Raw genomic sequence first — 27255 nt, forward strand, 5'->3', positions numbered from 1 at the left:
TGTAGACTAGTTATTTTAACTAATTCAGAAGTGATTGTTTTTAAGAAAAAGAAACTGAAATCTTTCCATGTATCTCTTTTCCCAAGACTTTATGTAGAATTGATAGGTTAGAATCTTCTACCCAGTGCCAGTGGTTCTCCTTGTTATGGTCTCTCAAGTCTCCCACGTTCTTCAGTGACTTATCAGCCTTTTCACATACACATAAACACACACACACACACACACACACACACACACACACACACACAGAGCAACTGATGAATGTGTGTCAAATGATTATCGTCCCTTAAGCTTCTTTTTTCCCCTTTCTATTGATGATATTTTCAAAAAAAGGAGAGACAAGTCTTTATTCCTTAATTCTGTCATCTTTTGGAGTGTCTGAGAATCTTTTCTCCTGATCTCAGAGATCTCAAAGTACTTTAATTTCTAGTGGATATACTGAAATGTGAATTTTGTGGCAATTCACATGTTTTTAGATACTGACACATATTGGATCCTAAATATTGTTTTACATTCTCCACATATATCTTCTGGACTTTTGGAGTGAGAGGGATAGACTAGCTAGGCCTTGGAATGTTTCTATGAGATTTGTTTACAATCAGTGCTTAAAATCATCATAGGAGGCTAGAATTGGAAGCAAACTTGGAAATTAGTCTAATACTGTCACTTTTTAGATTGCGAAACCAAATCTATTATTTAAGAGACTTGTCAAAAGCACACAGTTAGTGGAACAACCAGGATTCCTAGAGTCAAGTTCCTTTCCATTACAGCTTGCTGATTGACTCTCAATCCGAAAGCTCTCCTTCTCTTTATTTCTATCTAATTAGGAAAATTTTCACTCAGCAAAGTTCTAACCTACCATTAATGAGTGGGGATCTAGACATATTGTGAAATGAAGTGTTTGCACTCAAATGATGGTATGGTACATGGATTAAGCATACCCTCATTCACCCAAATGTTTCTAAGGAATTATGTACAAGGAAGTCAGTTAGATCTTTTTGTAATGGTTTGTGCAGTGAGTACCTTCCTATAATCACTAAAATGCAGTTCAAAAATCATCAGTGTTGTTGCTGGGCATGTGCACAATATAAGTAAGAATTTGTCCTCTACCTGCTTTACCTAATTTTATTTCTATATTAATTACATAACCCTTAGTATCAAAACCTTCTTTTGTTTCCAGAATCTACAAAGCTTTTATGGAGCTTTTAGAATGTCTTCTAGAGGGAATGGTTAGAATCTTTGAAATAGTTTTGGGGAAGAGAATAACCCAATAGAACTGAACAGAAGTTACAAGAAATTTCAAATAGTTGTTTGGGATCATGGATCTTAATTAAATGCCAAACAAAGAATAACCAAAGTGTAAATGCATCTTCAATATTCCATCCTAATAGATTTTTGGAGACCACAGGAATTGTTGCTATATCTTTAAGTGGGAATAGAATCTTGGGAGAATGGCATTTAACTGCTGGAGACTATTACCTGGCATATCTGGAGAAAGACTATGTGAATTACTGGCAGAAATGACTAAGAGAACTTCTTTTCTAAAAGACTGACTGTTAACTGTCATCTTTTAGAAAGACTGAAGAGACATTTCCTAAGAGAATTGAATTTAACTCTCATGCAGAAGAATTCTTGAGCCTTTGATTGGTATCCTGAGAGATCTGAATGATAGGAACTATATTTCCAGGACTGAGAAGTCAACAGTTTCCATTGATGATTAGAGGAAACTCTAGCTATGATCTTTCTCACTTGATTCATTGCTGAAATATTCAATACTATATTGTTTGTTGCAATGTTAGTACAGTGTATGGTCAGGGTGTTTACTTAAATCTATAAGAATAGGTTGTGGGGTTTAGAAAAAGAGAAAAAAATTTATGAAAGGTTTATCAGGTTTATTTTATGAAATATGATGAGATCTCAGAGCTAATGGAATAATTTATGAGAGAAAATTGTGTATGTTTATTAATTTATGAGGAAATATCAGAACACATTTTTTGACTGCCTTAAAGTCTGGGATTAATTAAGGTAATGAGTCAAGAAGAAAGGTTATGGATGGGGATTTATTATAATTATTGACTAGTGAATTGCCCCATAATAGTACCTACTTGATGCAGAAACTACACATTAGGGTAGAGGTCTCTAGAACTCTTTTCAAAAAGAATAGATATTATTAACTTGAGACATTCTGTTTGATTTTGTTAGTTCTGTAGCTTATAACCTTGCTTGTGTACTATAAGACACTGTACTATTAGACTAATTTTATAAGGAAAGACTTTCTATACACTGTACCTTAGTGGATGGCCTGAGAGAACAGCAAAAAACTGCAATAAATGAACCCCAGCAGATAGTAGCAGAGAAAAGCTTGGTCACCACAAGAATGACAGAAATAATAAGGGAAGACTATAAGGAAATACCAGTTCCAAATAGAGACAAGAAAATGTTGAAACTCAATATTGAGGGGCAGCTAGGTGGCACAATGGATAGAGAACTGGCCCTGGAGTCAGGAGTACCTGAGTTCAAGTACAGCCTCAGACACTTAATAATCACCTAGCTGTGTGGCCTTGGACAAGCCACTTAACCCCATTGCTTTGCAAAAAAAAAGACCCTAAAAAAAACAAAAACCCCCTCAATATTGAGTAATGGAAAACACTGTGATGATACCACCAGATGACTCTAGGTTCAGAGGGATGCCCTTTTTAGCCAAAGAATTTGTAGCTGCAAGAGTGCCATAGTCATAGGACTTCCTAATGCACTTGCTATTCATCAATGTACCCTGACCATATTGCTTCTTTGTGTGTTTTCCTTGATTATTTATGAGCACTGCATATGTGTACCACATTCCCCACTGGTAAATGCATGGGTGAATGCAGGCCAAGTGTATCAATAGGTATGTGATCTTTTGTTTTCATTTTGTTAACCATTATATTTGATTAAATAGTTTTTTTAAACTCTAGTGTGGCCTAAGTTTTTGCTAGTAAAAGTATACATGTGGAGGAGGGATCTTGTGAGCCATAGATTTGAATGGTGGTGATTTGAATGGTTTGTAGATTTTGTGCTAATTCACAGTGACTGAAAACTACTTCAACTTTTCCAGGGCCATATTGTGAAAGCATATCCCCAACCACTTTATATATTTTTTCTTAGAATTAGAGCCAAAACAAAAAGAGAAAAGGAAATTAGATTAGTTCATTTCCCAGACACATTTTTAATGAATTTATAATAGTTTGTGTGTTAGGTACCTTCCTATACTCACCAAACAAAGCAAAAAATGAAAGGAAGAAATATAATTTCAAGAATCTAAATATCCAGGAGAAATGGTAAAACAGAATTATGATCTATTGGTATAGATGTCACCATTAAGACTGGCACCAAAGTGTTCCTGAAATATAAAGGATTTTGATTTTAAAATGAGGTGAAAATTATATGGAGATGACTTCTTGTGTCTAGATGCTTGAAACTTTTATATGGTGCTAATCCAGAGCACTGCTTACATTAGTTAAAACTAGAGCTCTTTGATAGATTTGAGGTTATGTATATACAGAATATTGGGTTGGCTAATAGCTTCCATTAACACTAGAATACGTTTTACATTTTAATCCCCTCACAAATGGGAAAACAAATAGAATTCATTCCATTTAGTAAATCAAAGTAATTCAGGTATTTGCATTGGATTCCCCAAGAAAAGTGACTTTGATTCCTTATTCTCTCAAATACAGGAAACTTTCAGTTGGCATTGGTGGGCTTTTCACTTTCATCAGGATTGTCCAGCATTTTCAACCTTTTTTCCAGCATCTGCTTCCATTCATCTCTGAGCCTAAGAAAAGGAAACAAATCATATAGTCAGTGATTTATCTTGATATCTCTGGGTCCAGAAAAGTCCTCTTGAAACATGCTTGACTTTATCATGGGGTTCATATATTGACTTAGACACCATGGTATAAACAATTTGGATTACTTTCTTGTTGATGTACTTTTAAACATTCATGATCTAAGGGGACAAGTAATTGGGGGAGCTAAGAGAGAAGAATGATGATCGGGAAAATATTTTTGGAAAAATGTCATTTAAAAGCTGTTTTTATCCAAATTTGGTGTGGTAAAAATAAAATTAAAGTTTGCTCATTTTAAAGAGCAGGCAAGCAATAGATTAGAGTTTTCACTTCTTAAAAGGCTTTTGTCAAATACCCTTATCTGACGATTCTGAAACTGTTAGAAGCCTGTCTGTGCAGTCATCCTTGGCAATACCATTAATATCTGACACCAAGTTACCTTCTAAGTGTATGGAATTTTAGTGGAAGGGGATATGAAGGGTTATAAAAATGATTCCTCACTATCACCACTGTAATTTGGTTCCTGAGAAAAGAAAAGTTCCCAATAGGTCAGATTGAGGAGGTGGTTTTCTATTATACAGAGAGCAAGACCCCCTTAATTCAAAACTGAATTGACCTTTGGAAAGAGAAAGGAAGATATTTACTCTGACCTTCAGATCTTATAAAACTTTGAATGGAGAATAGAAGATATAGTCCCTAACATTCACATGGGAGTAGCTAGCAAGAAAAAAAAATACAAGGAAAAGTGAGCTTATTTAGTTAGAATGGCTATCCTTTTAGAGGGAAGAGAAGCTTCCAATAGTGTTCTTATTCCTGTTCTCTTTGTTCTCTCTCTCTCTCTCTCTCTCTCTCTCTCTCTCTCTCTCTCTCTCTCTCGTCTGTAGGACTCCATTTCAAGGTGGGATCCAACTGGATCTAGAGGATGTATTGACACCATTTCCTACTTATTTTCAGAAGAAAATATGTGCCCTTTGGAGAATTATCATTAAGGAAATGATTATTTTTACATAGGAATTTATTTTCTATAGATTTGTATGCTTATACTGATCTAAAATTTTCCATGATATTGTTTTTGATAGTCTCCACTAAATTCCTCTCTTACTTGTTTTCTTCTTTTTTGATTAAACTTGTCTGTTATGAATTGGAAGGAACCTCACAGGTTACCTACTATCTTCCTCAATTCAACTTGAACACAAATCTTTTACATGCAATCCTGAAAAAAAGTAATCTTGTTAATACAGAATAAAGAAATTTAATAAAAGGAGAAATCCACTGCCTCCTGGAAAAGCCCATTCCACTTTGGGAGGGTTGAAATCATTAAGAGATTTTTGGTTGCATTGAATTAAATCTACTTCTCTCCAGCTTCTACCTTTTTCTTCTGCTTCTGCCTCCTGAGGGCAATCAGAAAAAGTTGCACCCACCTTCAATATGAAGACTCCTTCAAATACTTTGAAAGGCAGCTATAATGCATGCCATAAATCTATTCAGTTTGAGAATAAATATCCTTCCTCACCTCCTCTTTTTAAGAGCTTTTTTATTTCTTTGGTAGCTTTTTGCATTAATTTCATTTCTGAATAAATCTCTTGTTCAATCTAGCAAGCCTTGCAATATAATGCTTGAGTCAAAGGGTATGAGTGGTTTAAAAATTCTGAAAACTGAACAAAAAGAAAGAAAAAAAGAAATTGAACAAAGCTAACCAACATATCATTTGAGTCTGGTGGCATATTCACTACCATACACCCAAGACCCCTACCTCTACAAAGGAGATAATGGTGTTTTCTTGTTTCTTCTCCAAGGACAAACTTAATCATTCTAGTTACATCACTTTCTGTTTCTTTTTTGGTTGTTGTCCTTTCTCTTTATATTGCTGTACACATTGGATAATATCTTCCTGGTTCTATTTACTTCATGCTGTATTTGTTTAAATAAGTCTTCTCATGTCTCTCTGACTATCCCATAGTCATTATTTTTATGATGTATTAATATTACTTTTATTTATGTACAAAAATTTGTTTAGGTACTTCTCAACTGTTGCTACCTAGTGTTTTTTTAATTATAATTTTTTTCAACAAAGAAAGGTGTAATTTTGCTTCATCCCATACCACCATTCCCCCATTAGGAAAAAAGAAGTCCTTATATCAAATATATATATATATATATATATATATATACATAACAAAGTAAAACAAATTCTCCCCTTGATCATATCAAAAAAAATTGTTTCATTATGTACCCCAAATTCCTTATCTTTCCATTAGTTAGTGGAGAGTAAGTATCATCATTAGTTTTCTGGAACAGTGATAAGTCAAAGTATTGATGAGACTTAAACTTTTTTAAAATTGTTGGGGCAGCTAGGTGGCACAGAGCACCAGCCCTAGAATCAGGAGGGCCTGAGTTCAAATTCGACCTCAGACACTTAATTACCTAGTTGTGTGACCTCGGACAAGTCACTTAACCCCATTGCCTTGCCAAAAAAATAAAATTGTTCATCTTTACAATGTTGTCATTGTATAAATTGTTCTCCTTCACTTCACTCTTCATCAATTCAAATGAATTTTCCCCAGTTTTCTCTGAAATTGTTACTTTTATGACTTCTTACAGAACATTGGTATTATAATACATTCATGTATGACAATTAGGTCAGCCATTCATCCAGTTGATAGGTGGTTTTTTGCCACCACGAAAAGAACTGCTATAAATATTTTTATACTTATGAGTCCTTTTTCTTTTTCTTTCATCTCTTTGAGGTATAGACCTAGGAGTGGTAATGCTGGGTCAAATGATAAAAACAACAGTTTAGAATGTTTTGGGCATAGTAGTTCCACATCATTTTCTAGAATAGCTAGTCCAATTCATAGCTCTATCAACCATGCATTAAAGTGCCTGTTTTCTTGTAAAATCTCCAATATGTTATTTTCCTTTTTTTTTTTTTGCCAATTCTACCAAGTTGAGGAATAGGAAGTAGAAGCTCAGAGGTGCTTTAATGTGCATTTCTCTAATAATCAGTACTTTGGAATATTTTTTGTTTGATTACCTCCACCTCTTTAAGTAATGTAGGTTCCTTTAAGCCTCTTCTCTCTGACCGCTTTCTTTCTGGTTGTTAGGATTCTCTGGAACCCAATTCTGAAATTAATTGATATCTACTTTTTCTGTATTTTAAATTTACTTATCTGTGCTATTTGAGTAATCTCTCAGTATAATGTAAATTCATTGAGGGAGAGATTGTTTTGTCTCTGTCCCTTATATCCTTCTCACCTACCCCAATGCCTTACATGAAGAAACTCTTTTTAAATGCTTCATGAATTGACTTCAGTAGAACCAATCCTCTAATGAAATCCCATTGAGACTTCTCACATTCTCTTTTGGACATACTCTGGGCATATTTCTTTTTGGAAATACCATATTTCAGGAAGAACATTATTGGTCATTTTGCTACTAAATACAGCTGTTTGTTCACCTGAGGCAGAGTAAAGCAAAAACAATTGATCATTTTCTATTTTAGGTAATAAGAACTATTTTTGCCTGCTATGTCCTATTATTGACTCATATTGATGTCAGAGTTCATCAAAATCCTTGATCTTTTTCACATAATGTCTTTAACCTATGACCGAATTATAATGTTTTCCCGTAGAACTAGCTTACTATAATCTTTCACTTAGCATCATGTTTTTAGGGAATAAATTTAGGATTGTACAATTGCATAACAAATGAGATTGATTTATGGATGTGCAGAAGGACAGAAGTATGCATTTAAGTTCCTATTACTTTTCAAATATTATCTAATTTAATCCTTATAACAAAGCATGGAGGTAGGTGATATTATTATCCCCTTTTTACATTTGAGAAAACTGAGGCAGACAGAAATAAAGAGACCTGACCAGGATTATGAAGTCAGATTTGAACTCAGGTATTCCTAACTTCAGGCCCACTGTTCTATTGTTGAACCATCAAGTTCCTTTATAAATGTAGAATTGGATTTTGCAGGCAGAGAGCTCTATTTTAAACATTCTTATTCAATGATATATATATATATATATATATACGTGCTATTTTCTGATTTTCAGAATACTATTTTAATATCTATTATATTTCCATCGTTATTAAATTTTATTTTTTTTCAATTTTGATGTTGAAAACTGATTGCTAAAATAACTACACATCTTAGTAGTTTGAATCTACTCCAAGTGTGTGACCAATGCCCCTTTTCTATCTATGATCTTAAAGTGCCTAGATGAGGGTCTTTCCTTTGTTAAGTGGTTCTACCTCTTCATGTTTTGCACATTCACTATTTATTATAATGGAATAGGGTTCTCTGCTAAAGTGGTAGGAATGCAGAGCAAAAGTCTATTCTTCTCTTCCCCTTGCAGGGTTTTCAAGTGCCTCTTTTGGCATTATTAAAGCTAATGTTTATGATCCAGTGCTTACTGTGGGGTAATGTTGTTTCAGGTTAAGTGACTTAGTTAATTCAAGTAGAAACTAGGACTTAACTTCCCAATGAATATTGAGTTAAAAATGGTGAAAAAAGTAAAATATGAATCAAGAAACAAATAAATATACATGCAAATATACATACAGAGAGGTGCATAAACAAACAAGAAAATGACTAGCTAAACAAATGAATGTTAACAAATAAATGATTGAATAAATTATTAGAGATAGATAAACAAATGAATGAATAAACAAAAGAGATTTGACAGCTACTTGAGAGATAATTTTGTGTGGATTACTTGTACCTGAGAACTTGCCCTATAAAAGAGGTGAAAATGTATTATCCCCAGGAATATTGACCTAAGATAATCTCACAAAAAAACTGCTAACATTCTTTTGGATGAAAAAGGAACCTTGCAGATGATAGCTGAAGCAGAAGCAAAAGCAAAAGTTTCACAGAAAAATTTGTAATAGCAGATGTTATCTCCAGGTTATAGCAGCTGTAGTTTAGGAGAGAATCATGGAAGAAGCAGAGTGGAACATGACAGAGGCATGGAAAAGAACCACCACACCAGTCTTTTTAAACTTCACTCTTTTTGCTTTATTCCTTTTCCTCCTAAATTTGAAGTTCTCCTGCCCTCTTTATTAAACTGAGGAAAATGGATTGTTGACCACTCCCAGTTTGAGCCTAGGTCATGAAAATTACAATTGAGTTTCTAATAAGCCTCTAAGAAGCACAGTTTTCTCTTCCTCATCTAGACTTTTCCCATAGCAGTTTCTCCATATCTTGAGCTCAATCAAATGGTAGGGGCAGCTTTGTGGTGCAGTGGATAGAGCACCAGCCCTGGAGTCAGGAGTACCTGAGTTCAATTCTGGTCTCAGACATTTAATAATTACCTAGCTGTGTGGCCTTGGGCAAGCCACTTAACCCTATTTGCCTTACAAAATAAGAAGAAATCAAATGGAAACTTTTTGGGAGTTTTGCAGATACTGCAGACAATATGCAAAGGTCACCAGATGACACAGAAAAAAGTTTAGACACTTAGAAATGCACAAAACATATATATATATATATATATTATTGTGTAATATCCACATATTTTATCTTTTAATGCTATAATAATTCAGAATTCTTCTCTGGTATGAAAAGAAGATAAAAAAATTTACACATATTTTCTAGAGTACTTCTAACTCCCACTATGTGGAAGGGAAAACTGTATAGTTAGTTCTACTATGCAGAACTGCACAATAAAAAGCAAAGGACTTATGGGGAAATAGGGTTGGGGCATAAATCTTAAAAACTTCAATAGTGACATATTTAAAAAAAGAAAAACCTGATAAATATTAACACAGTTTATACATGTTAAATAGTTAATAAAAGAGATGGGTAGATAGATGCTTTAATAAATAGTTCACTGCAGTCTTGATCCCCACTTACCAATGTGATTTAGAGATAAACAGTTTAGATTCATCAAATACTATGGACTCCTTAAATTACTTATTAATCTGGTTTATGATTATTCAGACTGCCTACTGCCACCTGCTGGGTTTCTTCCTTCATTTAATGCTTCCATCAGTCTTTGAAGTTCACTGAGCTGGTAGGTACACTCCTTCATATATACTTTACTAAATCTTACTTTGATCATGAAAGTCAAAATAATGCAAGGAATGGACATACTGTGAAGATAACCCAAAATTTCAGTGAATCCTTCCAAGTTCTGAGAGTACTTTTAGATTTTCCCCTTGCAACCAGTAAAGAATATTCTGATGAATAAAAGAGGCAACATGTTTGCTTTTTCTTGTTTTAGCTTTGATTTGGATTGGATTTAGTCTGTTGAACAATTTTGTGCACAAACTGTCCTTATTAAGTTTGAGGGTTACCTGGACAATTGTATTTATGGAGTTGCTAGCCTAAGCTCAAAGCTCATTTCTGACATTTCTGAGCTGTCATGTTTTAATATTGACATCAAATAGTATCATCTTTGTAGTCATCACATATTGTATGCACTTAATAAGTGTTATTGATTAATTAATTGATATCTATCAGGGTAGGCTTGTCTGGATATTGGTTGGAGAGAGAGATGGATTCTGTGGTCATAGAAAAAGCTAATTAAATAGATATTGATGTTTTGACCTATTCAGCATGGTGTTTGGATTCTATGAATTAATCATCCATGTTTATATTTAGCTCGAGTGGTAGCATGTTAGAGGGAAGCAGGTCTGTCTTAGAGTCAGAATACTTGGTTTTCAAATCCTGCCTCTGAACCCTACTGGTTTTGTCATCATTTTACCTTTTAGGGTTCCAGGTAATTTTATAATATTTTTATAATAATTCCATCAACAGGGTGAGATTGTTTTTCCTACATTTTTGAATTCACAAATTTGTACCCTACCACCAAAAAAATCCTAGTAAAAACACCCTCAACTATAAGTTCAAAAATTGCAAGTCTCCTTATAGTTATCTAGTTAAATGCTCATTTTACATAAAATAATAGTAGGCTCAGAGAACTTAAGAGACTTGCCCAACTTGTACAGAAAGCAGAAGAATTAGGTTTTGAACCTAAGTCTTATATCCATTATGATATATAGTGTTGTTGGCTAAAACTCACTCTATGAGTTTAGAAAGCAGAATCACAAGATGATACTCAAAGATTAAAAAAAAAAAGTAAAAGAAAAAAGGCCATCTAGAATTCAGAATAGTAATGTAGGATCTTTATTCCTAAATAATGATTATGAAAACAATCTCCCTCTTCTTTATAGATTGTGAACTATGAATACAGAATGCTGTATACCCTATTAGACAGGATTTATGTGTTGATTTGTTTGACATGTCTTTCTCTTTGTTACAAGAGAAGATTCTGGGAATAATATAATTGTTATAGAGATTTTAAAAAATAATTAAAAGCATCAATAAAACCTTAAATCTATGTCTGTTACTCTTAAATAGATTAATATTAACATTTAAATCAACAGCTGAGGTCCCCCTTAAAATGAAATTTTTAAGGAGAATCTTAGGGTTTCCAGTGAAAAGTTGATATAGTAAAATTAACTAGCCTTTTAAAAGTATATCAACAGTCTGAGATATGCACTTTCTTATGGCTAAAAGTAAATAAAAAATTAAGAAGCCTCGTAATAGAGAGTGAAAAAAGAGAATATAAAAGCTTATTTGAAGGTTAACATTAAAAAACGTAAGTTCTTAGCAACTGATCCCATCACTTCCTGGCAAATAGAGAGAGAGAAGATATGAAAGCAGTGTCAGATTTTATATTCGTGGGCTCAAAGATCACTGCAAGTGGCACGTGATACTATAGAATTAAAAGACACTTCCTCCTTAGAAGGAAAGCTATGACAAATCTGGAAAGCATACTAAAAAAACAGAAAGGGCAACATATTAATAAGCAGAGATATCAACTTGCCCACAAAGATACATATACTCAAACTTGTAGTTTTCCAGTTGCAATGCTTGGTTGTGAAAATTGAATTAAAAGGAGAGCTGAGTGCCTCAGAATCAATGCTTTCAAATTGTGATATTGGAGAAGGCTTTTGAAAGTCTCTTAGAGAGCAAAGAGGTCAAATCAGCCAATACTTAAGGAAATTAATTCAGACCATACACTGGAAGGTCAATTACTGAAGCTGAAGTATAGGACTCATTGGAAAAGAGCCTGATGTTGGGAAAAATTGAAGGCAAAAGGAAAAGGGGTTGGCAGGGGATGAGATGGATAGATAGTGTCATGGAAATAGTGAACATGAACTTGGACAGACTTCAAGACAAAGTCAAACACAGAAGGGTCTAACATACTATAGTCCATAGAGTCATACATGAATGAACAGCAAAAATCTAGCCTTCTTACTTTAAAAAGATAGAAAAGACATGGATTGAAATATTGATTTCTTGCTGAGTTTTGATCTCATATACTCACCTAACTTTGCTTAAACTGCTGTGTGACACAGTGGAAAATATTCTGGATTTGGAGTTAGAGTAATTGAGCTTTCTAAGCCTCAGTTTCCTTGTGTTAAAAAGAAAGGATTTTGAACAAATGACTGATGACTTACAGCTCTAAATCTATTTTTCTGTGTGCTATTAATTTACACTACTTGTTTAATGATTTGCTTTAGGCCTAGACCAATTTCATTCAGACAATGGGCCAGCAAGCTTATGCTAATTAATATTATTGTGATCAAATGGTTATTTTTTTATGGGCCTGGCAGAATTCTCACTGGCTCTGCCTTTCCTTAAGAGTGTGGTTGTAATGATGCACCTGACAGCTGTGAATCTCTGTAGCCTGTAGAATGCAGGACTGCTAAACTGAGTTTAGACTTTGCTTAATTTCATTTAGACAATGAGCCAGTAGATGTGTGCTAATTAGTGGCTGTGTGATAAAAGTCTTGTTTTCATTTTGTTTTTATTCTCTCTAGTTTTTGATGGAATATATTGCTGTGTTAGCCCAAGCTGAGGGGGAAAGTAACAGATGTGAACACTGGTTGTTTTGTTACATTATCAGCAAGGCATTAGAGTCACTGGAAGTTACTAAGAAAACCCCAAGATTTTCTTAACATTTGGGTAGGAAGGGGGTACTCAATAGACTCCTTTGCTAACTGGCTAAAGAACAGATTCAATGATTCCAGAATGTCTCTTTGACAACATTTACAAAGGGTGGAGAAAAATACAGTTATCCTTTCCACATTGCATAGATTAGGAACATGGAGCCCATGATCTGGAAAATCAGTGCAAAATTTTTTGGTTCTCCCTTCTTATCAGAGAAGAATTCTGAATTTTTTTTTAGGTTTTTGCAAGGCAATGGGGTTAAGTGGCTTGCCCAAGGCCATATGGCTAGGTGGTTATTAAGTGTCTGAGACCGGATTTGAACCCAGGTACTCCTGACTCCAGGGCCAGTGCTTTATCCACTGCACCACCTAGCCACCCCTTTTCTTTTTCTTTTAGCAGGTTTTTTATTGTAAAATTTGGGTTAAGTATTTGGTTATATGATCTGAGTCATATGTGTCATTTGGAAAATCCTCCCCCAAGTTTCCATTTAATTCCTTATATCAAAACCATGATGGGGAGCTATGGAAGGGATAACAATCGAAGGAGACATTGCTGGACAGCAGTCAGGTAGATTTCCCAGTTTCTCTTCCCTTGTGCAGAGTTGTTAAACTAAATCAGAATGGAGCCCTGTGAGCTTATATTTCCAAAATCCATAGATTAATATTATCTATGCTGCATTGAATTTTTATTCATTTTGTTAAACATTTCAAATGGCATTTTAATTTGCTTCAGCCTACACAAGGGAGTTTTACAGTGTTGCTTGTTGATGAGGACTGGTCATGGAGCCAGTAGGATCAGAGCTCAAATCTAGTCTCACTTGCCACTTACTAGCTATGTAACCTTGGGCAAGTCACTTAACCCTGATTGCCTCTCATCCAGGGCCATCTCCACTCATCCTGATGTATATCTGGACCTAGATGGTTCTGGAGGAGAAAGTGAGGCTGGTGACTTAGCACAGTACTTTTCACTCAAATTCAGTTCACATGCTTGTCATAGCATCACTTTCCTGATATCATGGTCTTCTTTGAAAATGAAAGACAAACATTATAGGAGGTAAATTTGACATCTTTTTCTTTGTGGACAGTTAGAGGGTACATTTATTTGGAAATCAAGGATTAAGTGTAAATGTAGTATGGATATGGAGGGAAGAAATAGTCATCAAAAATTTTCCGTGACAGGGGCCTACTGGCTTATGAAAGTCTTTAGAATATAAGCTCATCATATATATAAAAAAAAAACAATCCTTTTGGAAAAGGCACATATTTGAATGGATTTTTTTTGGAAGAGCAAATATTTAGCTTAAAGGAAATATCAGTTTGGTTTAGATTGTTTTCCAAACCAAATGACTTTTTCAGGGTTTGTTCTTGACTGACAAAGATCAGAAAATGGCCTTTAACTCTAGCATTATGGTACTAATATTGACAGTTATATTTGGCCATAGTTTTGCTGCCTTTCCATGTTGATATTATTTCTATTGAACTCATTGTCCACTTGTTCTTTAGACTCTGCTTTTTAACCCCTTATCACTTCATCTGTCGTCTTGTTTCTTTCATCTTCTCTTTTGGTTCTCAGAATCTAATTTACCAAAGCATATTTTATTTCAGCAACATTAGTGCAAGACAGGAAAGTAGAATGTTTGTGTGATGGGACACATGTCATGCAACATAGTTGTTTACATGTTTCCCCTGACCTCCTGAAGGGCAGGGATTGGGTTTGTCTTTCTTTGTATCCTCAACACTATACTGTGCATGTGATAAATGCTTAATAAATACTTGTTGCCTTGACTTGTTGATCAGTCGGTTGATTAATTATTATACTGTGACTCAACAATTCTTGAGTTAGAAAGCAATTTTATCCTCCAAAATTTAAAATAGAATATTGCTGTTTTTTTTCCTGTTCTGGAAGGAAGAAAGGAAACAAAAATGTATCAATCATAATTCCAGGTAATTTATAATTAGTATCTCTCATTTTATCACCCCCTTTTTAAAGTTGAAGAAACTGAGGCAAACAGATTAAATGACTTGTCCAAAGTCACCCAGTTAGGAAGTGTCTGAGATCAGATTTGAATTTAGGTCTTCCTGGTTTCAGCCTAGCCCTCTATCCACTCTCCCACTTAACTAGAGACCAAAAATCTATAACCTGAACCACTTGGCAGGGTACAATACCAAACCCCTGGGGTCCTTTCTTGAGCAAAACTGCCAAGCATTCAAATGTTACTCTAGAGAGTGCAAATACAATGAGCCAATCACATTGTTAGAATGTCAACTTATGTTTGCTGAAAAGACTATTTTATGGAGAACTCATACAGGGCTAGTACTCATGGTTGGGGGAGAGTAGACAACAAAGGAGAGGAGGAAGGGAAGTCAGAAAAAGCTTTACTAGAACACTCAGAAGGTCTCTTTAAAAAACTTTGGAATTGATTGTAGGGCATGGGAGACATTGGCATAGTATTGCCTAGCATGGTATGCCCTCATCAGAGAGGGTGCTCTGTTCTATGAACGAGGCAGAATTGAAGCTGCTCAACAGAAACAAGAGATGTGCAAGCTTAGAGAACCCACCCTAGGTGTTCCTTGGTCGATTTGTGCCCCACATAATGGAAGAGCATTCTGTATTGGTCTGATCAAGCATAGTCAGACTTTAACTTGTCTTTTAACATAGTGATATCATTTGGATCTTCTTCAAAAACAAAGGACAAGAACCACCCTGAGACAAATTTATGTGAGCAATTTAATGTTTTCAGTCCAAGTTCCAATGGAATATAAAAGAAATGTGAATCAGTTATGGCTCTCATTATGTTCACCTCAAGGTTACCAAATGCTAATCTTAGTGATTAGAAAGTCAAGTAGTAATAGTGTTCTTATGTGTATTAAAAGACTAGATGAGGCAATAGGGAAAGAAACTGATCCTGTCTGTATTTTAAACTATATATGGGGCCTGTGTTGGCTCCTTACTGATCATAGCTTCAAAGTCACAATAGTCGAGGAGATCACAGATTTAATAGCTCAGAAATGACAGGGTTCACCTACTTAAGCTGAAATGTAGTCTTTGAATCACAGAGAGAAATTGAGACTGGAAAAATAGTCCCAGAGACTTTGAACTTAATAGGGAATATCCATTGAACTGATATGTAGTCTTTAAATCATAGAGAGAAACAGACTGGAAAATAGTCACAGAGACTAGGCTTAATAGGAACATATAATGAGCCACATCCATTTAAATGCTATGGCTAGACAGTGATTTGGAAGGAAAGACATAGGTGTAGAACAGGCTAGTGTTCTATCCACTTCACCATCTAGCTGACCTACTTCATCTCTTGATTCTAGACATTTTCTCTGACTGTCCCTCATGCCTGAAATGTTCTCTTATTATATTTTTTATTTTTTAGATTTTTTGCAAGGCAATAGAGTTAAGTGGCTTGTCCCAGGCCACACAGCTAGGCAATTATTAAGTGTCTGAGGCAGATTTGAATTCAGATACTCCTGACTCCAGAGCCGGTGCTCCATCCAATGCACCACCCAGCTGCCCCCTGAAATGTTCTCTTTCTCATATCACCTTCCTCAAAAAGTTTTTCTCAACCACTCCTAATTTCAGTGCTTTCCTTTCTTCTGTTAACTATTTCCTCTTTATTCTGTATATAGCTTGCTTTGTTTGTATGTGATAAGTTTATTGAGGTCAAGAATTGTTATTTCCCTCTTTTTGTATCCCCAACTCTTAGCATATTGTCTGACATTAATAAATGTTTAGTGGGCTCTTAATAAATGTTTATTGATTGTTTGGTTATTGATGAAACTGTATTGAGAAAATTTTGGACCTAGGATAAGAAAGGAAGTGATCAAATGGGAAAAAATTCTTTATAACAAATTTCTCTGATAAAAGTTTAGTTTATTAAAGATATATATATATATATAAAGTATGCATGTACATATATGTATCTATACATACACATTTATAATACACATATATATTATATATTTATTATATCTTTTATATCATATATATATAGGTTCCCAATATATAAATGGTCAATAGATGCTAAATAAAACAGTTCTCAAATGAAGAAATGTAAAATATTCACTGCCATGTGAAAGACTGTCCCAAATCACTTATAACAGAAAAGGAAAATCAAAACAATTGCGAGTTTTCACTTTATATTCTGCAAATTGACAAAGATGGCAAAAACTAAAAAATTCAATGGTGGGATAGTTGAGGAAGGATATATATATATATGTGTGTGTGTGTGTGTGTGTGTGTGTGTGTGTGTGTGTGTGTGTGTATGCATATATATGTGTTTATATATATATATATATATATATATATATATATATATATAATATTGTTGGTGTAGCTGTCAAATGATGGAACCAATTTGGAAAGCATTTTAACATTATGTGAATAAGGACTAAAATGTCCATAGCCTTTAAACTAGAGATTTCATGATTGGACTTATAACTCAATGAAGACATCAATAAGAAGAAAATCCCCTTGTACACCAAAATAATTATAGCAGCACTTTTTCTGATAATAAAGAATTAGAAACAAAGTAAATGTCCATTGTTTGAGACATGAATAAACATTGTGGAAATGAATGTCATAGAATATTACTGAGCTGTAAGAAATGATGTGTGCAATGATGACAGAGGAGGAAAAGATCCCCACTTACTAATGAAGAGTGAAGTTAAGGGGAGCCCAGAAAATGATACACAGAATAATTAATAACTATGTAAATGGAAAGCTATGGGGACCACACACCAAAAAATCAAAAGTTAATATGACAAAATTGTAAAGAGCAAACAGGACTCAAATTAAAAGAAATGAAATCCTTCAACCTACTCCTTAGTGTGCTGGGAAGTCCAAGGTGTTTTCATACTTTTTCCCCACTAGATTCATCTGTACTGATTATTTCTCTTCAGAAAATTAATATTTTCTTAATATTGGACAACTGTACAGGAGGGTGGAAGAGAAGGACACTAGGACCAACTAGCATCAACAAAAACTCATATTAAAAAAGAAGGAAACCACATACTTTGTCAGGGCACTTCTTCCCTGACGATCTTCTTCCAATTCCCGATAGCATGTTTGTTTGCCAATTTCTTTTTCCCAGAAGCTTTTAAGATCATGACAGGTTTCACAGCAGAAAACCTCTCTTCTTATATACTGATTATTCATTTCCTGAAAAAATAAAAGAAAACCAAACTATCACAGTACAATTGTTTTAGTAGATTCAACCTCCACCCTTTCCTGTCATGGGAAATGTGGTTTGTCTGAAAGAGGCAGTACAAGTTGTTTTTTTGTCTCTCATGGGAAGGAGGTATGCTTGTTTTATGCAGAAAAAACCACCTTCAGAGCATCATATAATCCATTATTGAATCAAGAAGAATAAATGACAATAAGACACTAAATTGGTTTGCTTCTGATAGTTGGACAGAGCCTATTCTAGAAAGAATGAGTTATAGAAATGACTAGAAGTGAGATGTTCTCTTGTTTTATTGGAAGAGATGAATTTTTTAAAAATTAAACTAAATTATTTTCTATTAGGAAATTCTTTATATTTAACAAATAAATGTAATGAAGTTTAGAAGGAAGATTTTACTTTGAAGTGCTTTATTATTTGAGAAAAATAGAAACTTTTACAGAAATACATCCCTTTTCAGTTTTAGAATATCTTATCAATTATATTTGGAAGAAGCAATGTGTGCACACAATAAGTGGGGTAATGGCATATTTATAAGACTAGGAAGAGTTAAATGCATTAAAAACAAGTATAGGCTCCATAGGTCTGAGGTCCAAATAAAATCAGTATGTCCAAATGAAATTTAATATATTCTATGTCTTCTTTCTATTCCTTTGCTTTATTATTGCAAGAATCAGTGTTATTAGGGGAAATGCAGAGTAGACTGATGGCTACTCTTTCACAGGCTGATAACATGGGAAAACATTTAGAGTAACCAGATGTCTCTTTTTAAGAGATTGGCTTTCTTCCAATCAGGCTTCTGTACTTGCCAAAGCTGTTTTCTATATCCATCATATTGGTCACATCACTCTTATCCTTTTAGATCCTCACAATAGTGCCCAAGGATCTTCACCCTCTGTTTTCAAAATTCCCCATAGAACCTCTTGAATTTCTGTATTTTTCATGTTTCTTCCTATTTTTTTTAACATATTTGCTATATGTCTTCCTCTAATCACCCTCTCCTTCATACTTTAAGTAAACTACATCTTTTGTGGTAATACTAACTTTCCCAGTTATTTCCCAATTTTCCCAACATACTCTCTTCATCATTCGAGAAGCTTCTGAAATTCCATATCTTTGGAGAGGGTTTTTAGTGGAATTTATTCTTTCCAGCACTGCCCCTCAACTGGACATGGAATGCCATTATATTTTCCACTTCCTTCCTTCACTAAAATAGCTTTTCCTTTTGCTTTATATGTTGTGAAATCTATAATTATTTAACATCTCTAATCTCTGTTTCTATGTAGTTAAATTCCTAACTCCAGGACACACAAGCTCACAAGGTAAATACCAATTCTAGAAATATCCAGGTCAGGATTGCTATTGAGTTAGCTCTACAAAAGGAAAAGGAACAGAGTAGAAGTTACAACCAGGAACTTGGGGTACTATCTTATGCTTGTCAAGATGAGAACATTTTCTTACTTTTCATCTGTCCCTCAGAATTATCTGTCTTAATTAGGTCATAGACTATAAGAATTATTCCAGTCTCTCATTATGCTCAATGTTTAGAACTAGATCACATGCAAAAAGAGTTCTGGGAATTTGTTCAAATGATGAATTTCACTGAAGGTGCATATTCATGTATTTGAACCAATATCCTGGACATCTATCACAAGGTAATCCATTATATTAGAGCAACTCAAATGGCACAAAAACTCTCATGAACTCCCCTCAGCACTGAAGGACTTGCCCTTTGGGTTGAGGTAGTAGTTCCTTTGGTCCCAGAGACTGCAGAATTGTATTGAAGAGCACAACTGATCTAGAAGTACTTAGAAGGTTGGAAATGGAGCTTAGGAGAAACAACTTCCTTTCCCTTCCCTTGACGAATGCATCTCATTTTAGTTTCAGATAGTTTCTCTCTCAGACTTCCAGAAAGGGGTGGGAGAAGAGGTTTCTCTTCCCTCCTTCATCCTCAATAATGTTGGTATTTAGATATCTATGTCATTTAGAACATGTATTGGCTTATGTAAGCATGCCGTTGGACCTCAGGACTCTGGGTGCCTTTTCTTTGTGTTCTTTCCCAGGGCACAGATAAAGAACAACCATTATAAGATCAATTTTCTAACTTTAGTGACTAACTCATGAACTTGTAAGTTTTGGAGTTTGAAAGTAGAGTGTTATTTGCCAACTGCAGCATTTTTTAGAGAAGAGCACCATAGAGCAAAGTCCAAATAATGTTCTGACTTGCTAGGAAATCTGGATTTATGAGTTGTTCAGACAGTACAGGTTGGGACAAAAGTAAAATATCTATTAAACTATCTAGCAGCATTACTTTTAGTTCCCGAGAAAGATGATGGTCACTCTTTCATGTTTTAAGTATTTGCTAATATATAGGGGCAGCTAGGTGGCGCAGTCGATAGAGCACTGGCCTTAGAGTCAATAGGACTGGAATTTGAATCCAACCTCAGACACATGACACTTACTAGCTGTGTGACCTTGGGTAAGTCACTTAACCCTGATTGTCTCGAATCCAGGGCTCCAGTTGTCTTGATTCATATCTGACCACTGGACCCAGATGGCTTTGGAGGAGAAAGTGAGGCTGGTGACTTAGTACAGCACCCCTCAATCTAATCCAATTTATGTGCTTGTGATGACATCACCTCCCTTGATGTCATGGACTTCTTTGAAAATTAAGAACAAACATCATGCTTGTAAATCATTTGTGTTTTAATCATTTCTTTGTTGGAAGAGAACATAAATTATTATTCTATACCTGATACTATGTTGTACAATGCATTTCTTTTCTAAAAAGGGATCCTGCTAATCACTTCTAGTGGATTAAATAAGTATTTATTTAAAGAAGACAGTAGAAATAAGCCACATCTAAGCTTTATTATAAAGATTTTCTCTAAAATTCTGGTTCAGTTAATACCAAGCTAGAGAGAATGAGAAAAAAGCCTGACTATAATCTATCTGTTGCCAGACTTCCTCAAGATAGAAAAAGGAGGTCCATGGGGCCCCTTGTGAATGGAGATGATGGTCATTACTATTAATAATTATCACATTATCTTATTAATATTAATAGACCAATGTCAATTTTAATCACATTTGTTAGATGAAATCTGTCATCAACAAGAATATAAGCTCTTTTGAAGACTATTTTTCATTAGTTGTCTTTGTATCCCTAGCATTTAGCATAATGATCTACTCATTAATAAATTCTCATTTAATACATGGTTCCATACAACTCCAACAAAAGTTGTCAATTGTGATTTCTTCAATGTTTGAAAGAGACCTTTCCTGCAAAGCTTCATAATTTAACCAGGTCTGATAAATGTTGAGACCAGCTGGTTAATTTCTACTTCAGCAGCAATACTATGAACAATTCTAAATACTTTTCTAAGGAAATTATATTTTGAATTAGGATGAAAAGCCAGACTCCTTCCTTTGGTTTGTTTTAATGTATTATTGATGGCCATCTCCGTATCCTCAAAAAGAAAGATAAACTGCAGAATCGATGGCAACTTTAGAAATGCACTTTTAAGAAAATATCAAAATAAGACTAGTGAGGGACAATCAAAGAGACCTATTTCCACCCTTCAAGATTTTGATGGGAAAACCTAAAGTTAATGATTTGCTCTTACTGCAATTGCTAGGAGAAGAAAAATGTCATAACCTACCTCAAAGGTTCCACCTGCTTCATAGAATTGCTATGAGGAAACTATTTTGAAAAGCTAAAAGCATCATGTAAATATGGTTCTTTTTTTCCCAAAGAAGTCAGATCAGCTTGAAAGTGCATGACTTGCTCAGTTCTTTCATCAGAATTTAAGTCACATGGAAGGAGGATAATGGGAAAACAGCTGTGCCTGAGATATAACCATGGCCAATTAGCACTTTACAGTCATAGAGTGGGGACCATCTGGGCTTTCAGGGATCTCCATAGATCACAACAAGTCCAGGCAAAATGTGTTCTTATCACAACTCTGAACAGCTGTCCCATTTTCAAAGATCTACTAGGTGGAAGAATGCTCAACCACCTTCATTCATTAGACTTAATGCTATAGGCAAAAAGTCTGATGTTATAGTCAAGAGACTGCATGATTTTAGAGGGGGAAAAAACATTAGCTTTGGAGGTAGAGTTCCTAGATTTAAATCCAACTTTTCTACTTTTTGTCAGTGTAACTTTTGGGCAAATCACTTACTCTGTCTGGGACTCAATTTACTGGGTCTGTAAAATGAGAAGATTGGTCTAGGTTAGTGAAGTAGGAGCTACTATAAAAATCTTGGAGGGGCAGCTAGGTGGTGCAGTGGATAGCGCACCAGTCCTGGAGTCAGGAGTACCTGAGTTCAAATCCGACCTCAGACACTTAATAATTACCTAGCTGTGTTGCCTTGAGCAAGCCACTTAACCCCATTTGCTTTGCAAAAAAAAATCTTAAAAAAAACCCCATAAAAATCTTGGCATCTCATGGACCAAATATTCACTTATAAAACCATACAAATTTATATATTTCTTTTTTTTTTCTCAATACCCCAACACATTAAAATAAGAAAAGTCTACGTGCAGGCTTTCTTTTGACATATCTTTTCTAAGTGACCTCTCCAGATCCTTTCAGCTCAAAACTGATGAACCTTTAGCTGGTCCCTATATCCTGGAGATTTAGGGAAGACATTACAAAGAAGAACACTAAACTAACTTAAGATGTAGTGAACTATGCTAGCAACCTAGCAACAACGGATAAGAACCATGCTTAGATTTGTAGTCACCTCACTCCTTGTTCCATTTTATTCATTGGATATATAATGCTTTGGGGGTAAAAAATAATTTTAATGAATAATGGAGCACTTTAAAAGTAAAGAGAAGAATTAGGATTTTGAAAATCTTTCTTGAGTTTCTAGTAGTTTAAGTAGTTAGATTGTACACTACTTGAAGTTTTGATTGTGCCATCTTTTATCTTCTGCGAAGTGCAAAGTAAGCTTTTTTAAGTGGTGGGAAAACAGCAGAACTGAATATATCTTCAAGTATGTCATCTCCCAAACATCATATCTAAACCATCTCAGGCATAAGAGTGTTTGTATCTTTTATCTTTTTCTTAAAGATTTATTGATTAAAAAAAGAAAGTACCATGATTTCCTTTGATTCTAGTTTCAACCAACTCTTATAGGCAAAAGTTCCTTCCATTTCTCTTAATAATAATAATAGTTCACATTTATATGGCCCTTTGAGTACTACAAAAAACTTTATATACATTATCTCATTTGATTATTTAGAAACAAATCAACCTTACATAGATACTTGCCTGCAACAGTTTATTTTGTAATCTTAACCATAAAGGTATTTTTAATTTCTTGTAGTTCATCCTGCCCTCTTTTAATCACTTTTATCTACCACTTCCCCCATTCAAAAACATTGCATTACTTTGTCTTTCTCATCACATCAAATCTAAAATCCTCAGTCTGGCCTCTAAAATCTTTATCTATCCTATCTAACTAGCCATTAGCCAATTCTCTTCAGTTTCTCATTAATATGCTTTATTTGTTCCTGCCTTTATGCTTTGACTTACTTTTCTTTTGTTGTTGTTGTCACCTGGAATTCCCTCAGTTCTTTTCATCTATCTTTTTCACTCTTTTTAATCTAAAAATCATCCTCTGTTAAACCTTTTCTAACTATCTGAAATCTCCTCTAAACTTTTATAGCACTTATGTATTTGACCATTCCTCTTGCTGGTGAGGATGAGGATGAAGGGGGATGGATGTTTGTAGGTTTTGGGCAAATCACTTTGCCTTCTTACAAAAACTGGGAAGTCCTCTTTGATCTTAAGGCTAAAAGGATACATGAGACCAGGAAGCAAAACAACAGGACAAGATTAAGGGAGAAATCTAAACTATTAGGTTTATTTCTCTAAAATTTAAATTAAAGTTGACAACATAAGACATCTAGCTGGATATTCAAGAAACCAAATATTAGGAGAGATTGTAGTTGAGGGAGAAAGAAAACAGTTCTCAGGACAACTATTTCTATTACACTTGAGTGACATATTCATGGAAATAAGTAATCAGGGAGGAAGAAGGAACCATTTCTTCCATTTATCCTGAAAGAAGTACTTGAAAGGAGGCCACACATCTAAAGAGGGAGTGGCTACTAAGGAAACCTCAGCATCCAAAAGGAGGAGGAGGAGGAACAATTGGCAGTTTAGCCTACCTTAGCCACTAGCACCACCTTGTCAGTATAAACTGCTTCACAAATTCTAATACTGAAAACAGCATGACTGTTAGAACCAAAATCATAAAATGTTAGCATTTGAAAAGACTTAAAAGATTTAGACTCTTTATTTTATAGATGATGAAAATGAGGCCTAGAAAGAGAAAATGACTTTCTGGGGGAGAAAAGACTTTGTAACGTAGAGCTAGGCTCCAAATCTACAAATTCCTTTTTAGGACAGTGGTTCAATGTTTGTTAGTCAGTCCTACCTGATTAGATGCTAAGCTTATTGAGGGCAGGAGTCATGGTTTATACTTCTTTTATCTCATACAATGTTAAACTAGTGCTGACTATAGAGTATTAAAGAATGTTTTAAATGATGAGAAAAAATTATAATTATGATAGTAGTTCACATTTACATAGTATATTACATGCATTGTCCTATTTGGCACATATAACTCAATTTGGTTTTTTTACTCTCCCTCATATAGTCAACATTCTATCCAGTGTTGCCAGCTAGCTGTCATTTGTGTGTGGTACTAGGCCACTGCTCTAGACCAGTGAATGGGCTACCATTCATGTCCTCTATTCTAGGAAGCTTTACTTCAGATATTTTTAATTTTTACCTCTATTTAAATTTATAATAAAGATGGCCAAAGTAATTATACCTTTTTCTATTGCCCTAGTGATTATTTTAAAATCATTTATCTTTTTTTCTTATGAGAGACAAGTTCTTTAAATCATCTTAAAATTTGACTCTCATTCAGGAATTTTCTTTACCTAAAGATTTATTCCCTCTTAGGGTTTTCAGGGAAAACTTCTTTGGGGGAAGAATTTCAATTGTATTGATTGTGTGGATTGGAGCTTATTCCATGGAGCATAAAAGGTAATCGTCTTATGGAACCATACTATAAAGCATGTGAAGTGGTGAGCTTCTTCTCTGACCACTTCTCATGAGACATGTACAGACAGACTCTGAATGGTTGCCACGTGCTACTCTTCTCCCTATATGCCACTTGTCCAGGGAATTACATCATCATCATCATCATCATCATCATCATCATCATCATCATCATCACCACTATTTACCCTCCTCGCTCCACTCTCCATCCTCCACCCCACACCCTGTATTCTCCAATCATCATCCATCATCATCAATCATCTATCATCCATCATCATCTTCATCCAATCACTATCACATTTATATGACTTTTTAAAGTTTTGTAAAGCAATAAATACGTGTATAAATATACAACAACCTTGTGAGGTAGGTATTGCTATTATCCCCATTTTACAGATGAGGAAAATGAGGTTGAAGGAGAAGTAACTTTCCCAGGGTTACACAGCTTGTTAAAAAGAATATGACAAAAGCTAGTAAGAGACTTAAAGGAGAGAGAACTTGTACTCTTATTATCTTCTTCTCTTCTGAATATGTAACTTGAGACTTGGACAGGTCTTCCTTAGTCTTTATATGAATGGGAGTTAAAGGAAATCTTCATTTTTTTCTTTTTCCCTTCCTTCTCAGCTGTGACAGCTCATACATAACAGTGTACATAATAGTACATAACAGCATCTTGTACATAACAGTGACAGCATGTGCTTTTCTAAGTGATCTGTGGATTGGATTTCAAAGCCATAACTTTCTCTTCTACTTTGCATTTCTTTTCCTGGATTTAGACAACCTACCATTAATTCTGAGAAATGGACTTCTGAAGGCTGGTGGCTACCTCCACAGTTCAGAAATTCTTGGATTAATGTAGGTTATTCTCTGAAAGGTTCTTTCTTTAGCTAATGCCTCTTGGAGTCATTAATATGAAGATAAACCCAAACTATGGCTTAGCTTTCCAGGAATTATAAACTTTGAGTGAAGCAGTCGGTCAAGATGAATGAAATTTTTTTCAAAAATTTTCAAAAATACTACAATGCTTTATGGTAGCTCTTATTCATGGTTTAAGTAGTTGTCTCAAGTATTTAATATGTGACACATTTAAGTATTCAATAGATACTTAAGAATCTTTTTTGTGGAACATGTGTGTATTTGTGTGAACACATATGTACGTGGACTGGAGAAAACAATTAGCTGTCCTACTTGATTTACTTTGTGATATGGGTCAAATTAAAGCTTCATTTAAGAGATTGTTGGTAGATAATCTGGATCAGGGATATAAAAATGATCCAGAAACAATAAGGGAAGGATCCCTTACTTTAGAGCCTTGGCATTCCAAGGATTGAATCTGGTCTTTATGGATTCAAAGACGAGGACCTTTAGTGGAAGAGGGCAATTTGGTCCCTTGGTCAGTGAATTTGTTACTCAGGTCAATAGAGAAAAATTGACAAATGCCATGCATTGACACTATGATATGATTTTTATAATAGAAAAATCTTCATACTGCATTAAATTTAACTATCTAGGAAACTGACTTTCCAAAATCTTGAACAAATTCTTCATAATCCCCAGATCCCCTTATATGAAATAAAGCTCTAGTTGCTATTTCCATCTAATATTTCTATCCCACTGAGTGTATTTTCTAAACAAACTAGATGCATGGGAGTACAAATGAACAATTGGATTATTTTTTACCAGTGAAGCATAATGTACCTCAAAAACCCAGGAGGCATGAAATAGGCAGCATTGATCTAAACGTGGCAAATTCAGGAAGATTTGTTACAGTGGGAGGAAGGGATAATTTGTAGTATTGTTGATGAATGTAAATATGCTTGGCTCACTTTGTGTGAAGCTAAAAACTTGACAGCAAAGATTATGAAGAATTCCAGCAGGTGCTGATGCAGTTTTCACAGACCAGACCCCTTACTCGAAAGGGATGGGGGTCAGATAGAAAAAATTAGAATGACTAATGAGTCCATAAGTCCAGTTCTTGACATCAGAGGAATTTTGCCAAGTTTTACTCATGTTTATTGTAATCAAAAGGCATCTGGGATCTGCTTAACCTAGACAGATGCTTTAACTTCCTTTTTCCTTCCTGAGTATAAAATTATTGGGGCCATTTTGATCCAACTTTGGCAAAATTAATTTCCTAAAATTGCCATATTAATAACTCTCCTTTTAGAGCACTCAATCATA

At 34.7% G+C, this 27255-nt stretch overlaps 1 protein-coding gene across 1 annotated transcript in view; it reads right to left on the reverse strand.

Moving 5' to 3' along the window:
• Positions 1 to 3165: 3165 nt before the first annotated feature.
• LOC141501354 (protein FAM240B-like) overlaps positions 3166 to 27255 on the reverse strand; it is a 40487-nt gene continuing 16397 nt past the window's right edge. Inside the window, exons 2-3 of the mRNA XM_074205255.1 lie at positions 17825 to 17970; positions 3166 to 3814 (exon numbers count right to left, since the gene is read on the reverse strand). Of these exons, the coding sequence (XP_074061356.1) occupies positions 3724 to 3814; positions 17825 to 17967 (234 nt within the window). The 5' untranslated portion in view covers positions 17968 to 17970 and the 3' untranslated portion in view covers positions 3166 to 3723. The remainder of the gene's footprint in view (positions 3815 to 17824; positions 17971 to 27255) is intronic.

The sequence above is a fragment of the Macrotis lagotis genome, chromosome X (genome assembly GCF_037893015.1).
Source record: "Macrotis lagotis isolate mMagLag1 chromosome X, bilby.v1.9.chrom.fasta, whole genome shotgun sequence".
In the NCBI taxonomy this organism is placed as follows: domain Eukaryota; kingdom Metazoa; phylum Chordata; class Mammalia; order Peramelemorphia; family Peramelidae; genus Macrotis; species Macrotis lagotis.